At 48.3% G+C, this 18,016-nt stretch overlaps 1 protein-coding gene across 1 annotated transcript in view; it reads left to right on the forward strand.

The window, feature by feature from the left end:
* Positions 1-525: 525 nt before the first annotated feature.
* LOC103803313 (histone-lysine N-methyltransferase, H3 lysine-36 and H4 lysine-20 specific-like) overlaps positions 526-18,016 on the forward strand; it is a gene marked incomplete at its 5' end in the record, with an annotated part of 18,034 nt that continues 543 nt past the window's right edge. The window contains 10 exons of the mRNA XM_009075860.1: positions 526-705; positions 1,662-1,818; positions 2,116-2,321; positions 2,918-3,030; positions 5,499-5,768; positions 7,003-7,119; positions 8,331-8,472; positions 8,887-8,993; positions 12,091-12,295; positions 16,201-18,014. Coding sequence (XP_009074108.1) covers positions 526-705; positions 1,662-1,818; positions 2,116-2,321; positions 2,918-3,030; positions 5,499-5,768; positions 7,003-7,119; positions 8,331-8,472; positions 8,887-8,993; positions 12,091-12,295; positions 16,201-18,014 — 3,311 coding nt within the window. The remainder of the gene's footprint in view (positions 706-1,661; positions 1,819-2,115; positions 2,322-2,917; positions 3,031-5,498; positions 5,769-7,002; positions 7,120-8,330; positions 8,473-8,886; positions 8,994-12,090; positions 12,296-16,200; positions 18,015-18,016) is intronic.

Consider the following 18,016-nt stretch of genomic DNA (forward strand, 5'->3'; position numbering starts at 1 on the left):
TTAATAGGAATCTAGTGAGTATGTCACAGATGGTCTATAAAAATTCAAGGTCAGCTTCCTTTTCCAAAGATCACTGGTGATTATCATAGTGTCACAGTATGTTAAGGGGTTGAAATGGAGCTTAGTAGATCATCGAGCTCCAACCCCCTGCCCTGGGCACGGACACCTCCCACCAGAGCAGGTTGCTCAAGGCTTTATCCAACCTGGCTTTGAAGACTGCCAGGGTTGGGGCATCCACTGCCTCCCTGGGCAACCTGTGCCAGTGTCTCACCACCCTCACAGGAAAAAAATTCCACCTAATATCCAATCTAAATTTCCTCTCTTTCAATTTATCCCTGTTACTCCTTGTCCTATCATCATAGTTCATAGCAAAGAGTCTGTCTCCAGCTTCATTGTAGTCCCTTCAGATACTGGAAGATCACCTGTGATTGCTCATTTTGAACTGAGGCATGGATAGAGTCTGCTTTTAGTAGGAAAGAGTTCTCCTGTTCTCGGAACTCACGGTGTTGTGTCATGTGGTGGCAGGTCGCTTGATGCGCTGTGTGCGTTGTCCGGTCGCTTATCACTCCAACGACTTCTGCCTCGCTGCTGGCTCTGTGGTCCTTGCCTCCAACAGCATCATCTGCCCCAACCACTTCACTGCTCGGAGGGGCTGCCGCAACCACGAGCACGTCAACGTCAGCTGGTGCTTTGTCTGCTCAGAAGGTGAGATGGGCTGTGCTGGGTCCCCTGTTGCCAAGGAATGCCCTGAAGGGAACTCGTTAGGGAAGGCAGAAGCTTTTACTGTCCAGAGTGTCCCAATGATAACTGCAAAGAAGAGTCTACCTTCCTATCCATCCATGTTTTAGTCCAGCTTCTGGCTAGGATCTTCTCTGGATCCTTAGAATCATAGAATCATCAAGGTTGGAGGAGACCTCTAAGATCAAGTTCAACCATTAACATGACACTGCTGTAACCCCTAAACCAGATCCTCCAGTATCAGATCCAGACACCTTTTAAACACCTCTAGAGGCAGTGACTCCACCACCTCCCTGGGTAACCTATTCCAGTGCCTGACTAGCCTAACAGTGAAGAAAGTTTTCTACTCTGAATCTCCCTTGTCTCAGCTCAAGGCCATTCCCTCTAGTCTTCTCCCTGTTGCCATGGCAGTAGAGACATTCCCCACCTCTTTCCAGCCCTGTCAGGGAGTTGCAGAGAGCCATGAGGTCACCCCTGAGCCTCTTCTCCAGATAAATCAAGCCCAACTCCCTCAGCCCTTCTCCATGTGCTCTGCCCTTTGCTGCCCTCGTTGCCTTTGGCTGGACTCGATGGCCTTTGGGCAGTGAGTGCCTAAAGCTGAGCCTAGCACTGAGCTGTGACCTCCCCAGTTCTCAGTCCAGGGGGATGAGCACTGCCCTAGTCCTGCTGCCACAATGGTCTTGAGCCAGGCCAAGATGCCCTTGGCCTCCTTGGCCACCTGTGCACACTGTTGGCTCATACTGAGCTATGCCACCAGCACTCCCAAGTCCCTTAAAAGGGTTCTTTTTGTAGCATGAGTAGGGCCTAACTTTTGAAAAGGGCTTGCAGGAGCACATCATTCCCTTTTTTCAGCTGTGCCTGGAAGTGTGGAGTCCAGAGCTTCTGCACAGTGACTGATAAATTCCTCCTTTTTCTCTTTGCAGGGGGCAGCCTTTTATGCTGCGAGTCGTGCCCAGCTGCATTTCACCGTGAGTGTCTAAACATTGAGATGCCAGAGGGAAGCTGGTATTGTAATGATTGCAAGGCAGGCAAAAAGCCACACTACAAAGAAGTAGTCTGGGTGAAAGTTGGGCGCTACAGGTAGGTGAAGGTAGAACAGCCTTGTCCCCATCCCTTCTTCATGCAGTGCTCATTGTGATTGAGGTGAGAAGCAGCAGCTTCTCTCTGCAGGGGTCAGTGCAGCAGCCTCTGGCTTTTTTGCATGCACACAGCAGCTGGTAAACATGAGCTTTCCTCCTCCAGTAGCCTCTTGTCTCCCCACCGGCCTTGCTGGTAGCCCTCACACACTTTTCCCCATGTCTTCAAGCATTAGCATACTTCTGAGGTCGCTGGAAGTGGGGACGCCAGAGGTTACGTCTGCCCTTCCCTGTGTTGCAGGTGGTGGCCAGCTGAGATTTGCCATCCTAGGACAATTCCTGTCAACATCCAAAAAATGAAACATGACATTGGTGAGTTCCCTGTGCTGTTCTTCGGCTCCAAGGATTACCTATGGACCCACCAGGCTCGTGTGTTCCCTTACATGGAAGGTGATGTCAGCAGCAAAGACAAAATGGGGAAAGGCGTGGATGGCATATACAAGAAAGGTAACTTGTCTTCATCCAAGGAAATAAATGTTCTATTCCTCTTCATTCCCATTTGGAGAAGTGGCGTTCTTGTAGCAGAGAAATGTCTTCATATAACTGAAGTGAAATGAAATTTGTAGGATGAGCTGCTGCTTGTCTGTCATCCCACGTGCTCAGAATATTCGTTTGCCTGACTCCTAGGGAGAGGGAAGGGTGTACAGATCATAAATGCTTCTCCAGCTCTGACATAACCACTCCAACTCCAAGTGAGCTGCTGCTTTGTCAGCTTCCCTCTGTCTAATACAGTCATTACCTCGATGTAAAAATGCACTTGAGAGTTGTGAATGCAGCTGCCTGACACCTCTGCCCAAGAGAGCAGGCGAAGCTAGCTGACACTTGGGATGCTTCACCATCATGGGCAGGTCCCTGACTCTGTAATTCCTGTGGCTGCCCTGCTGTACTGGCCTTTTCTTCACCCCCTCCAGTGAACCTTGGTCTCTGGAATACACAGCCAGTCTGGTTTGCTCGTGGAAATGTGAGGACAGGGTGGACAGTGGCAGCCCAGCTCTCTGTGAGCAGAGGGAGTTTCTCCTAACACAGCCTGTTCTCTCACTTAGCTCTCCAGGAAGCTGCTGTGAGATTTGAGGAGTTGAAGGCACAGAAAGAACTGAGACAGCTTCAGGAAGACAAAAAGAATGACAAGAAACCTCCTCCCTACAAACATATCAAGGTGAGGGGAGGTGGTGGGGGGTAGGTGCGGAAGAGAAGCCTTGAGCTGTCGGTGCAGGTGATTCACAGGTATACAGAAATGTTTCCACTGTTTGGGTGTCTGGCTGTATTTGTAAGTTACTTTGGTCCTCTTGGCATCTTAGTTGTCCTCCATAGAAAGGATTCATGTGTATGCTCAGAGCTTCATGGGCACCAGTAATAGGTGCTGTGATTTAGTGGAACAGATACAGACATGTCTGTGCTGTCCATGTCATTGTGTGGTCTGAAGGAAGTGTCTCTCTACCTTAAGAACGTAGGGGAGAGTGCTAGTAATGCCCAGTGTGCTCAAATGCTGCATGCTGCTGCTGGCAGGGTGGGCAAACTGGATGGTGGAGGACAGGACATGGTCTGGGGGCAGTTCAGGGTAGAGAGTGATAACCCACAGTATCTTGTATCATCTCTGTATTGTTTTCATCTCTTTCTGTGTCAGTTGGTGACTGAACAGAAATGCTAAAGCAGGTGTAGATGCTGGAATATCAGCCCTTTTCCTGAGTTTTGTGGAACTGTTCATGTTAAGGGCTGTATTTTGAGTTAGAACTGGAGCAGTAACAGAAATCCTACAGGATGGAGATGACTTGAGAGGAGAGCCAAGCAGCTGCCTGTGCTGGTGATGTGGGTCCTGATTGACCAGAAACTCATTGACTCAGGAACTGTGTTGTTTTTTCAATGCTTCCATCTGTTCCTTCCCTTTTTATGTGGCAAACTAAAGAAGCTTTACTGATTGCTGGCACTTTTTATGTCTAGCTAGGATTTCTAGGCAAGCAGGTATATCTTGCATGAGTTACCGTACGGTGTAAAAAGCACAATCTAATGCTGTGGCAGCAGTATGGGCCAGGCAGCTTTGGTGGAGGAAATAGTTTCTCATTACAGCTATTTTTAGGCCTGTCTCTGGCCGCAACATGAAGGAACTTTGGAAGCAGTTTGGAGCCTTTGAAATACCCTTTTAGTATAAATAATAACTGTTGTGGTCATTAGTCATGGCAGCTCGTCTGAGGTCTGGGTGCAAGCTGTTTGTCTCTGAAAGCAAAGCAGTTTGCAAGAGCAGACTGTGAACTAGAGAAAGCTTCAGGGTGGAATGGCTGAAGCTGGTTGTGTCCACTTCTGTCCTTCTAAGGAGATCAGCACCTTGAGGTCCATCCCAAGGAGCACCAACATGAGAGGCTGCTGCAAAATACACTTGGGATCCTTCATCACATCAGGGTTGTGGCTAGTCCAGGCATCACCCGGTATTGTTCCAGCAGGTGTGCTGGGCATGTGTGATGCAGTGCCAAAGCGGTGCCAGTGGTGGACTGACCTAATCCTGTGAGCTTCAGCACTCTTAGTGAGGTGATGAGTCTGGGTAAGAGATGGGAAAAAGCAGAGGAGAGCATAAGTGCCAAGGCAGGTCAGAGGTGGGAGGCAGTACTAGAAGGCAGCAGGGAGACTGTTGAAGAGATTAATGAGGGATTTCTGCAAGGTTTGCTTTAAAACAAAGGAGGAGGATCAGGTCTGGGCTTCAGGCAGGCTGTCAGTGCAGAAACTCTGCGCTGTGGGCGGGACTAGATAAATTATATGGGGCCTGAAATAGTTTTGCTAAATGATCCCTTCCTTTCATGTTCTGGGAGAGGAAAAGGAGCTGATGGCTCACCTGGGGAAAGAACAACAAGGAGCTTTTCTTCAGTGTCTCTCTCCAAAGTCCTGACTCTCTGTTGCTGCCTTTCAGCGTTCGCTGCCTTTAACCAAACCCAAAGGACCCAGCTCATGGCACAGACACGCCAGTCGCTTCTCCACCTGGTGCTGCACTCTGCTTCCTTCTGGAGCGGTTTTTAGAGAGCTCCTTGGCTTAACTCTGAGCTCCTCTTTGGGCCTTCCAACCCCAGCCTTGTCTGGTTTGGCTTCCATTTACATCTGCAGGACAGTTGGGTAGGGAGGTAACTGCGTGGTAGGCTCTGTCACAGGAGTGCCTGCCTGGTTCTCATAGTCACAGCTGAGAGCACAAACCAGCTTGATGGTAACAGATTCAAAAACCAGGGCAAGTAAGGAAAAGCTAAGGAAAAGCACCTGACACTCAGACTGGAGAAGGTGCAGTTTGATGCAAAAAGTGGTTTGGTGTCGATCATGGGTATGGTGTGAGCCCAGCTGGGCCACCTGAGCTGAATGTAGGCACAGTGGTGATGGGAGGGGGACACTTGGTAGCCACTTGTCCTGCCAGGGCCATGGAATTACACACTGCATCAGGTGATGCTAAAGGGGGGAACTTGCATCCTCTTGAGCTCTTCCCTCTAACCCTCTACCTCTTGAAACAGTGAGCCCAGAAGTACACTCATGTCCTGCCCCTCACTGTAGCTAACTCGCTGCAGCCCATCAGCTCGTAGGGAAGGGTTGGGTATAGAAGTGCCTTTGGGATAACCTGTTGTCCTCAAGAGCTCATGTCCTTCCTGTGCCTTACAGGTGAACCGACCCGTGGGGAAGGTGCAGATCTTCACTGCAGACCTGTCTGAGATACCACGGTGCAACTGCAAACCCACGGATGAAAACCCCTGTGGCCTGGACTCCGAGTGCATCAACCGCATGTTGCTCTACGAGTGCCACCCCATGGTGTGTCCCGCTGGGGAGCGCTGCCAGAACCAGTGCTTCTCCAAGCGCCAGTACCCCGAGGTGCAGATCTTCCGCACGCTGGCACGAGGCTGGGGCTTGCAGGCCAAAACTGACATCAGGAAGGTATGTGAGCTCTTTCTGCGTGTCCAGTCCTCTTGCTGCTCCTTTCTTGCTCAGTGCTGCTCTGCAAACTGTGTTTGAAGATGACTTGTTGCTGTAGGATGCCATTTAGAAAAGAAATGGATGAATTTAACTTTTCCAGTCATGACAGGAATGTTTTGGCTCAGCTGACCAAGGAAATGGTTTGCATGTTGATGTGCCACAGGGTAAGAAAGATGATTGCTCTGACTGTTTGTGTGGATGATGGGCTTTGAGTATACCAATCCTGACAGTGCTCAGGATTTCCAGATGAGGAACAGTGATTGATTATTCTTCCCCCCCATATAGCTAGGCTTTTCCAGCATCAGAATCTTGTATCAGAAACTGGAGCCAAGGCTTGGCTCTCAATGCCTTGGAGATGGTTGTTCTTGTTGTTGGATGTGGTACCTCCAGCTAAAACACTTGTGTAGAGTTTTTGAATCCAGAGCCTGATAGTTCTTTGGACATACATCTGTGCTGAATGGAGAAGGAAGAGTGTTAAGGCCAAAATAACCTCAAAGCTAATAGTGAAGTGAAGCAGAGGATAATGAGTATAGAAGGAGAATAATATCTGGAAAAGGAGTAATGACATGATAGGAGTGAGGACTGGAGAGCAGGAGAAGAAAGTGAGTGTCATTTTGAGGCTTTGCTGCCTGCTGTGCCACAGGTTAAAGGATGTCTCTGCCATTCCATGCATCTGTTTCACTTTCAGCAGACAGTGTGGACACAGCAACACTCAGTTTTTTAGGGGAGGGACCCATTAGCACCACTGGAGCAGAGCTGGGGTTCCCTTTAATGGCTGTACTGTGGCCCTATAGTACCTCACTGCAGCGGAACTCTATGTAGGTGCACTAGGTGCATCATGCTGGTCCCCAAAGGGATATTGTTTCCAGCTGGAATGCAGTTAGGCAGTGCTTTGAGCTTTGCAGCAAAGAACTGTTCTTGTGGTTAACTTTTATGCTGTCCCTGGGTGTTCATTCTTTCCATAGCACAAAGAATAATCTGTTTATTTAATTTATTTGGAGTTATTTGTTGAGCGTGTGAAATAGATCTATGATTCAGGGTTCTTGGTGAAGATTATAGGTCAAACTGGCTTCAAAGCGCAGAGAGAGATTTTTAGGAAGCAAACAGGAGCTGAGTTTTAGCACAAAGGTGGATGCCCCTCCATCCTGGAGGGGATTTGTCTTGTCTTACCAGCTTGTCGTTTTCTCTCTGGCAGGGTGAATTTGTTAATGAGTATGTGGGGGAGCTGATTGATGAAGAGGAGTGCCGAGCCCGAATCCGCTATGCTCAGGAACATGACATTACCAATTTCTACATGTTGACACTGGATAAGGTATGTGGAAGGAATTTCTCTTGCCAGGATCCTAGACAGAAGTAAATAATTGCAAAGAAAAGTTGATAGTGATCTTCTTCAGGCAGTAAAAAGGCGCTAAGTGTTGCTGATGAAGCTGGTGTGCATTTCCTCTGAAGAGGTGACTAAATAAACTAACTTGACTTGCAGTAGAGAAGCTTCAGGTTGGCGGTTAGGATTAGGAGGAAAGTCTGAATAGACGACTCTGGAGTTTGTTCATAAGAGGTGAGGCAGTTGTCTGCGAACAGTTGAGTAGATCCTGTTTCCAGGTCTTGCTGCTCTCAGTAGTGTGATGGAGTTAGTTACACCCACAGACTCCTCGGTGGGTCCTGGGGACCAGGTTGTTTCTATGAGCTCCTGGCTGTCAGGGGTAAGTGGTTTTGTCAGCTGCTTTCCACCCTTTGTCCTGCAAAGAAAGATGAGAAAGAAACCATGAAAGCTAACATGAGAAGAAGCTGTTGAGTGTGGGACAGGATAACTTGTAATTGCTTTCTGTCTCTTCCCTCATCTTGCTGGATGTTCACACCATCCATATCTTGTTCTCCTTATCTAGCTGATGGGTGGGAGCAGAGGCAAACCCAAGTGTTGTTATCTCCCTCCTTATTACACAAGGAAATCTCAGTTGCAACTCCCTTTTGCAGTGCAGTGTAACCACTGTCAGTGTGCTGTGCAGATTTGTACCTCACCTTCCATGCTCTTCCTATTTTCCTGCTATACACTGATGTGCAAGAAATAGGAACTGATATTTTGCTTATAAGCAGAAGCTGAGGCCTGGAACCACAAGCACTGCCTTGGAAGTGTGCTGATGTAGTGTTTACCCAGTACTGAAGCCACAGGGAGAACTTGCTTCCCAGAAAGCAGCACTAGCACTGCCCTGGCTGTTTGGGAGCCTCTCTGAAGAGGAAGATGAAGTGCAGGAGACTATTGCCATATGATCTGGCAGTGCTGACCAGAGACATCAGTGTACAAAGATTGCTTGGCTGGCTGGCTGTTGATTGTCCAGACAACACAGCAACACATGTCACTGACACACACAAACTCAAGGGCTTTGCAGGTGCCTGTGCCAGACATCAGTGCCAATTAATGCTTTCTTGGTACACTGGCACCTGGGTGCAGCGGCTTGAGGAGGAAATGATTAAAATATTATTTTTCTGGGTTGTGGGGTTTGTTTTTTTTTTTTTTTCCAATTCCAGGATCGAATCATTGATGCTGGGCCCAAGGGCAACTACGCTCGGTTCATGAACCACTGCTGCCAGCCCAACTGTGAGACACAGAAGTGGTGTGTGAACGGCGATACTCGCGTCGGGCTCTTCGCTCTTGTAAATATCAAAGCTGGTAAGGAAGACTCTATCAATGCCTGCACTTAACCTGGGGTGTTCTGTAAGGAAATGGGGAGGGTTTGTAGCTCCCTGGTAAGATATTTAAGTTTCATTTTCACATGGGCATTAAAGTTAACACAGCACTGACATAATGAAACACATACAGCTCTGGGATCAATGGAGGGTTGTGGTTCTGACTTACAGAAATGACCCTGACACAGGAGGCAATGTCCTTTTTAGCTGTAGTGTGTGTGTGGCTGCACTGAGTTTTCAGTCCACACAGAACTATGGGGAGGTTAATAGTGTGGTGTCCTTGTGTAGTGGTGACAGTCATTTGTCTATATTTAAAACGTGCCTTTACTTCAGCACTAAAATGTTCTGCCCTGTAGTTCATTACAACCTGCTTGGTTTTGATCTGCTTTTGTGCCAGGGACTGAGCTGACTTTCAACTACAATCTGGAGTGTTTGGGAAATGGAAAGACCGTTTGTAAGTGTGGAGCCCCGAATTGCAGTGGCTTCCTAGGAGTAAGGCCAAAGGTATGATGATCCTTTCAGCTTTTGTTCTTCCAAATCACCTCTTCATCGGTTGCAGAGATAATCCTGTGTCAGTGTGGCCATGAGAACATTGCTTGGAACGAGTTAAATATTCAAATTGTCATTATGAGAGAGCAGATCTTAGACTTCAGTTGTCACAGTTGCTATAAATAACGCCAGGAAGTTTTATTTTACACCAAAAAAGATTTTACTTCCAGAATTTTCTGCTTCTTACCATGACAATTTGCATTGCACTGAAGGAGAAAAGGACAGGCATGGGAAAGACTTCATGGGATATCCAAGAAAACAGAACTCGGCTCGTTTCCCAAAGTAAAGACCTGAGTAAATTGTGAGCATGCATGGAAGGTCAACAAACTCACATTCCTTCAGACTGGAGTTGCTTTACAGCCAGAAGGGCTCTGACCTCACCATCTTTGCTGCAATAAGAAACTCCCTGGTTTTATCCATCTTTGAATTAACTGACTATAGTTTTCACATCAGACAGGACTAAGAAATTTGCCATATCTGTAGTAGAAAAAAATCAGTGGCTTTTGGAACGACCTGACTTTTTTGAGAGCTTCGATTGTAACTGTAATGTTGCAGTAACAGGAATTGATTGCAATTACCTCCTGGTGTGAGCTGGTTCTCACTGGGAAAAGGAAACAACAGGAGCAGTTGGCTGAGTTCCCAGCAGTCACCCTCTAAACCCGTGTCTCAGCTGTTGTTTTGTTTCAAGTGCTTCACCGAATCAGTCTGTAATCCCTCTGCCCTGGCATGTGGATTCTGGCAGCTTGTGTGCCCACAGTTAAGGGTTAAAAGCTCCAGCAGCAGTTGTTCAGCCCCATCAATATAGAAGGAAGGTTTTGTGAATTCTCCAGGGAGCTTAGTTCTGCAGGAAAAAATTAACTGATATAAAAAAAAATAAATTGATGTCTTCAGAAGTTGACAGATGAGGTGAATTACACGTCTGATGTATTTAGTTCATTTTTTGGCGTTGTGATTTTTAAAGTTCAATTGATTTTGTGCTGCTTCTGTGTTATACATGGTTTGACTGTCATTTTTGCCTTGAAATTGCAGGTTGCACAATGGAAATCAGAGAAAGGTGCCCTTTAGTTGGCATTAATGTTCCGTTGTGATGCCTGAGGCAACTCGTTCCATCTTGATGAGATGGGCTAAGAAACAATACCCGAGAAAACAGTGCCTTGGGGTGGTTGTTTTTCCAAATTCCTCTCATGGTAGATGCATTTTTAAGCTTCCTGAAGATACAGCAAGACAAAACTGATTAGACTGAAGTTCACTCTTAAAAGTGTCCTTTCTAACTGGGAGTGATGAAGAATTCTTGGGAGTCTTTTGTACTGCTGGGAGCAAGTGGAAATCGCTTAGTCCAGCTGTTAGACCTCTCTTAGATATTCAAATTAGCTGTTAAGGAATTTCCTTGTTCTCTTTGTAATTAGATGACTGAGGTACTAGAGTGGAATAGTTTAGGTGGAGGCAATTCAGTGCCTGCATTTTCAGTGATAAGAGAGGCCTGGCTTGTCCCCATTGTCAAGGGGAAGAATGGTATGAAAACAAAGATCCACACGTGAAGGGGAAGGAAACAATCAAGAGATGTAACTCATTTGTGGCAGAAAAGCTTGGATAACCAACTCTGCAGAGTTCTGAAATTGTAGGTTTGGAGACAAAGGGAATTAAGTGTTTTGGTGATGAAAGTAGTGCCCACTATATATGTAAAGGATGCAAAAAATCACCTCACAGGCATCGTCTCAGCACACAGATGTTCTGCAGGGAGAACACATATTTGGACACGATGAGATGTAGAAAATGGCATAAAAATTAGCTTATGTCTGCTTAGATTAAGTAAACTGATAGTGCTTTGATAAGGTCAAGACTGGGAACATTATCTGTGTCAGCTGAGTACTTGGCAGAATGAGAGGATCAGTGCAGGAGTTAGGAGTGGTCTGAGGACCTGGCTTGAAGGGAGGGTGGGGGGAGCAGCTTTGAAGGAAACCTTAGGCCAGAGAAGAGCACTTAAGCTCCTAAGTTGCTTATCTTGAGACCAGTTGTAGTTATTTCATTACACAGTTGTAATTTAACTGCACTGATGACACAACAATGTCAGTTGTCATCAGCATGGGAGAGTGGGAGGATGGGGCAGTTCCAAAGGAATAGCAGTATAATGGGATGGCTTGGAGTTCAGAGATGGGAGGTGCCATAGTATACACCTGGAGGGTCGCAGCAGAAACAAATCTGCCATGAGAAGGTCATGGCTGAGCAGTTGTGGTGGAGAAGGAGCAGTTGTGCAGCTCAGCTGCTGCAGGACTGAGCTTTATTTTGTTGTGCAGCTGTGGAAAAAGCAGGCGTGGGTGGTGCTTCAGGGGGCGTTTCTTGTTCTTTTGGAGAAGTGTTGATGTCGCTGTACACAGCCTCTTGGGGTGTCATGTGAAGTAGAATCTGTAAGTTCTGTGTGGGGTAAATAAACTCAATAGTGGCAGAAAAAAGCCATTGGGAAGACTGAACATGCACACTGAGAAAGTTTCGGTTAGTGAGGAGGAGAGTGTGTCACAGAGGTTACCTAAGGGAGAGAGAAAATAGTTCAAAAGTTGGACTCAGTGTTCTTGGAGGTCTTTTCTGGCCTAAATGATTCTGTGATTCTGGTGGAAAAGAGCAGCATTGGCACAAGAACAAACAGGGTTAAACTGGTCACAGATGAATTCAAACTGGAAATGGAGAGGGAAGTGATTAACATCCAAAAGTGCAGGAAAGCCCTGGAAAGAGACTCCGGGTCTCCTTGCTTCCAGTCTGGTTCCAGACTGAGGACCTGCAGAATCTGTCAAGTGATACAAGCTCAGTGACACCAGGCAGCCCCAGCTCCTCATTCTACTGTTGCTAGTGATATATATTCCATGTTGAACCAGGCTGAGAGCTCTTTGCTCTAGCAAATTGGTTGTCAAATACTGAGCAGCACTAGAGATGCTGCACAGGGTGCAGGCACGGCTGGCAGTGGGATTGCTGTTGGCATGGTTTGCAGTTCTCCAGTGCAGCAGGAAGGGAGCAGGTGGAAGGGGCAGAGCCCTGCATTAACATGTTGTCTCCCCCACAGAGCCAGCCCAGCCTCACGGAGGAGAAGTCCAAGAAGCTCAAGAGGCGGCCGCAGATGAAGCGCAGGTCGCAGGCAGAGGTGATGAAGGAGAGAGAGGATGAGTGTTTCAGCTGCGGGGATGGAGGGCAGCTGGTTTCTTGTAAGAAGTCAGGTTGCCCCAAGGTGTACCATGCAGACTGCCTCAACCTGACCAAGAGACCTGCAGGTCAGTGCTGTGCATGGCTGGGCTCTGCTTGGCTCACAGGGTTGGCTCAAGGTGTCCCAGGTGCTGCTCATCACTTCGCACTCCCTTTGCAGCATCTTAACATTTAGAGAAGTCTTTCTCACTTGAACAAGTGTGCCCAAACGATTCAATCCTGGTTGAGTTTGGATAAGCCTGTGTTCACCTCACTGTGAACACAAAAAGATATACTAATTGCTGAAGGGGGAGCTGGTCCTTGCCAAAGAAATGGTGATTGTGAGCTGACTCCCATCCTTGGGGCCTAGTAAAGCACAGTCCCAGCAGTAGTTGAGATGTTGGTCCTCAGAGTGGCTGTTGCCCTAAAGTTGAAGACAATTGAGTGAGATAAAAGCTGAGGAGAAACACTGGTGGAAAATAGGAGTAAGAAAACAACCTATGTCTAAATATGTCTAAATAACCATGAGTTCATAGTAAAGAGAACAGTATCAAACCATATCCTCGTTTGTGGTGAAATGAGGACAGAAATTTGAAATAAAAAGAAAGAAAAAGTACTTGCAGTTGGGTGCAGAGAACAAAATAGGCTCCCTGTATGAGTGATAAAACAGCTCTGAGTTCATTAGTAGCTCAGGAGGTGTAAAACAACATCTATTAGAGGGAAAGATTTAAGTTGCATTTGCTGCTCGAGAGAAGTATTTCAGTTTGTTTTGGTTGGGAGTTTGTGCAACCTTTAACAAGTGTTCAGGTTTAACCAATGCTCAGAAAGGCAGAAAGTCTGGCCTGAGTCTTGGTAGGTCAGTTAGCCTGATGTCTGCCAGATTAGGAGGATGGAAAAGCTGATCAAGTGCCTCGATTAAATGGTAAGAATATAAACAATACCAGATGACAAGTTTTTAGCTAGAACAACTCATCAAACTTAATTGAGTTCTTTTGCTAAGATAATAAATTTAATTAATAAAAGCAATTGCACTGAATGAATTTGTTTAGTGGGTTGTAGATCTTTTGATCTAATCCTGAAAGCATTCAGAAATTCTCTGTACAGCTCTGTAGGGTATTTCCTGAACAGATTGGAGGCTGGAAACATGGAACTGAGCAGTTCCTGAAAGTGACAGCCAGGAGAGTCACTGCCAGAGTGTTTGTCTATGCCACGGGAGCCAGGACTGAGCATTCAGCACCTCCAGCTGTAATTTGGCATGAGGTGTACAAGGGTTAGTGGCATGTTTTGTAGAGCACAGAAATGAGGTGTGTGCCTGTGTTAAGTTTTGGAGAGAACAGGGCTTTTCTCCAGAAGAGCTTGGGTGGCTCATTGAACAGACTCTCAGAGCAGTGTGAAAGCCAGTGGGAGGGCAGGTCATCCCTAGGGAGTCATGATTCGGGGTGAGGGAATACACCTGAATACACCTCTCTGTGCATTTTATGTGCTGTAACATCCTGGCAAGCTTTCCTGTGCTTTGAAGTCTAATAGGGGAGAATCCAGCCTTTAGCCTCTTCCTCTGCTTTCCATTTGAAAAGTCTGTTCTAACAGCCTGACTTGAAAGCACAAAGGATTTCCAGCTCTCTGATACACATTTTTTTACATACTGGGAGGCTTGTCTCAGTCCTTTCTGGCTTATCCAAACACAACCTCTCACTGCAGCTCCTGTTTTCTAAAGCTTTTATTCTTGGCCTGCTCTGGACTGTATCCCACTTGCCTACACATTTTTCAGACTGTGGTACAAGAGTGTTTTAACTGCATTGCAGCCAAGGCCTTGTAGCTCAGACAGAAGAGAATAGTTACATTTTGTGCTTTATGTAAAATGTCACAGAATGTTATATTTTACTTATTTTGCAAAAATATCTTTTATATTTATGTGATGTTTGTGATTTGCCTTATCATACTGGAGTCTCTGTCTTGATCCTTTTCACATGTTTATTTCATTTCTCCCTCCTGCAATCCTGCTTAGCACTGGTCTTTATTTAATCACACCTTATTGGTGCAAGAGCATGTGTCCAGTTTAAATTCTGAGCCTGTCCAACTGGATTTTTGCAATCCCTCACAGCCTTGTTGTTAGCTACCTGCTTCTATAAGAGTATTTGCTGTTCTGCTTCCACAAATTTAACTTAAAATACAGATTACAGTATACTCCTGAAGGATGTCACTTGAAATGTGTCCTGAGTTTCCCACAAGACCATTAGTAGCTGTTTTTTGAGAATGATTTTCAGTCAGTTGTAGCAATTTTACTCTTTTTGCACATAGCCCTCTCCTCAGCGTATCAGGCAGGACATGAAAGGTTCAGCACTTTCTACTTCAAATGTTTCCTTTACTATGGGCATTGCTGTTGAGTAATTGGAATTTCCTGCTTGTTGCATGTAGCTAATTGTGTGATCTTACTTCCAAGAGCTCTGGGCTGTCTCTGGAGATGGTGCTCATTCATTAGGCCTTTTATCCTGTCAAACACCATTAGAATGGTTTGATAGGATTTATCCTTACTGCAATAAACTAGCAGGTTTTGACTTTTTTTATTTTCCATCTGTACAAATTACCTCTATAAGGAGGATGGTCCCAGAGTCTTTCCAGTAGCACAGCTGAGGGTTGTGTGGCTCTCTGGGCTGCTGCTGCAGAGGGAGCAGTGATGGTGCTGCAGCACTGTGAGCCTGAAAGGAGAGAAACATGTGAAGTGTTAAACATCCCCACTTGGTAAGAATGCTGAAAAATTGGAAAAGAGACAGAAAAGCAGCATAGATATTTTGAGACTGGAGCAGAAGCCTTGGACTGGCTTCAGAGGAGGGGAAAGACATGCTATGTGTTGTCTTCAACCCCAGGGGAAAAGCAGTGTGAGAGAGGGGAGTGGATTGCTGCTGTTGCACAAGTGCATGGAGCAATGCCCAGCCTTCCTGGAAAAGAACTGGTAGTCATAGCCACAGCTGTGTGGGTTGGGTTCAGGGAGGCTGGGAAGAGCTCTGGCCTGGCTGGTGTTTGTAGCTGTCCCCCGGCACCGAGCACGGGCTGCTCTGCGCCACGGCTGCTCTGCAGGGAGCTGCTCTCCAGCAAGGCAGAGAGCAAGAGGGACAGCAAGGAGATGGGGTGCTGGGGGAGCATAGAGGTGGAGGGTATACTTGGATCCTTGCTGATCCTCTGGTGAGAGGTCGGACACTGAGCATCCTGTGCCCTGGGTACAAAGGGTCTTACTGTTCCTTGTGTCCACAAACTGATGAGAAGCATTTGGTAGATCCTTGGGAGTTGGGGGCTGAACAAATGAGGTCACCTACAAGCAAGAAAAGCATCAATTTCTGAAGTGCAGTGTTGTTTTCCCCCATGGTGGAGTTGATACTGAAGGTCAGTAGATTCCCTGTGAGCACTCTGCTTCTCAGGGGCTAGCTTGGCTTCGTCTTAAATTGTTGTTTTATTATGGCCATACTCAGCCAGAGGTTAAGGAAGATGCCCTTGGGTACAGGGGCAATAGAAACTTACCCCTTGTGACTATTGCTCTCTCACTTCTTCTTTCTGATAAACAGGAAGTGGGGTTGTTGGCCCAGAATTAAAAGATGAATCTCACACATCTCCTTAAAAGGTCCATGGGGTTTTGTGTACAGATACAACTGCTGTTGTCCATGGAAATCAGAGCCACAGAGATGTGCAGACTGGAGGTGTCTTCTCTAGGCACTTCTGTTGGTTAGTGTTGTGCTGGAGCCAGATAGGCTTTTGGTCTGGCCTCATGTGGCTTGTGTTTGTCATGATTGTCATTGCCCTTGTTGCTTCCAACAGTGCAGGTTCCTGTTAACTGCCCATCAAGCCTGGAGCTATGGCAGAAACTGAGGAGGACATGTAGAATCATATGAGAGCATTACAGGGGTGTTCCTACTTTCCCTGGAACTCCCTTTGCAGCAGGCCTTTGTCTCTTCCCCTTGCACCACTCCTAAGGTGTGTCTTTTCTCCCGTGTCTGTGCTGCAGGGAAATGGGAGTGCCCATGGCATCAGTGTGATGTGTGTGGTAAGGAAGCAGCTTCGTTCTGTGAGATGTGCCCCAGGTCCTTCTGCAAGCAGCACAGGGAAGGCATGCTCTTCATCTCTAAGCTGGATGGACGTTTATGCTGTACAGAGCACGATCCCTGTGGGCCTCATCCTCTGGAGCCAGGAGAAATTCGTGAGTATGTGCCTCGCATAGAAGCTCTGACTAATGGTGAGGACACGCAGCCACCGGAGCAGCTGCCTACAGACACAGACCTGAGTGTTCAGCCCCTGGACAGCCCACCTCAGTCTGTGGCCCTCAGACTGGAGTCACCAGAAAAGCCCCCCACTACCCTAGCACTGAGGCTGCCATCATCAGACAAGCCCTCCACCACCCTTGCCCTGAGGCTGCAGCCGTCAAACAAGCCCCCCACCACCCTGGCCCTCAGGCTGCCTTCACCAGACAAACCACCTGCCACCCTGGCTCTGAGACTGCCACCGTCAAATAAACCCCCTGCCACCCTGTCACTGAGGCTGAAGCCATCCAACAAACCCTCCACCACCCTCTCGCTCCGGCTGCAGCCTTCAGACAAACCTCCCACCACCCTGTCGCTCCGCCTGCAGCCCTCAGACAAGCCCCAGGCTGCCCTGTCCCTGAGGCTGCAGGCAGAGAAGCAGCCCATCATCGTCGCGCTGCGGCCTCAGCAGCCCGACAAACCTCCCTCCAACGCGGTGCTCTGGCCACTGGATGAGTCCTCCAGTGACACCTCGCAGCCTCAGCTGCCGAGCAAATCTCCTCCGGGAAGTCCAGAAACTCCAGAGTTGTTGGAGGAGTCGCTTGTTACTGCCGGTGCCCTGCAGCTCCAGCTGTCAGACGAGCCTCCCACTACCTCCGGGGTGTTGGCGTTATCAGATAAGTCCCTCCTAGACACCAGGACCCAGCAGCCTGAGCTGCTGGATGAGTTCCCCACGAAATGCTTGCATCCTCCACTGTCTGACAGACTTCTTGCCACGGTGGGGACGCTGCAGTCCCAGCCAGTGGATGAGCCTCCCGAGGCTGAGCAGCTTCAACCGCTGGACGATGCTTCTGCCCGGAGTCCGCAGCCGCAGTCTGAGGAAGAGGCTCCCAGCTCTGAGGAGCAGCAGGTCTCAGCATTGGAGGTGGCTTCCAGTCCTGAGGTGCTGTGGCCTCTGCCCATTGAAAAAGTCCCCGACTCCCCGGTCCCACGGATCCTGCCTGCAGAGAAGGCTCCTGGATTGGCAGTGCCACCACCTCTGCCTGCAGAGAAGGCTCCTGGATGGGCAGTGCCACCGCCTCCAGAGGCTTCCTTCTCTGGGGCAGTGCGGGTCCCAGCCACAGAGAAGGCTCCCAGCTCTGGGGCACCCCGTCCCCTGCCTCCGGAGAAGGCTCCTGCCTCGGGTATGCCACGGATCCTGCCCACAGAGAAGGCTCCCAGCTTAGGGACACCGTGGCCTCTGTCTCCAGAGAAGGCCCCTGGCTCCCGGTCACCGCATGTCCTGCCCGTGGAGAAGCCTCTGAGCTCTGGGGCCCTGCGGGTCCCACTTGCACAGAAGGCACTCCCCACTGGGGTGCTACGACCACTGCCTCCGGAGAAGGCTACCGACTCCGGGGCCCTGCGGGTCCTGCCTCTGGAAAAGGCTCTCAGCCCCGGGGTGTCTCTGCCTCAGCTCCTGGAGAGGCCTCTGGCTCTTACAGCCCCGTGGCCTCAGGCGTCGGACAAGTTGGCTGCTGCCGTGGCTCCTCGGCCCCAAGCCTTGGACAAGCCTCTGGCTGCCTCAGCTCCCAGGCCGGTGCTGGT

The sequence above is a fragment of the Acanthisitta chloris genome, unplaced genomic scaffold (assembly GCF_000695815.1).
Source record: "Acanthisitta chloris isolate BGI_N310 unplaced genomic scaffold, ASM69581v1 scaffold24755, whole genome shotgun sequence".
NCBI lineage: Eukaryota > Metazoa > Chordata > Aves > Passeriformes > Acanthisittidae > Acanthisitta > Acanthisitta chloris.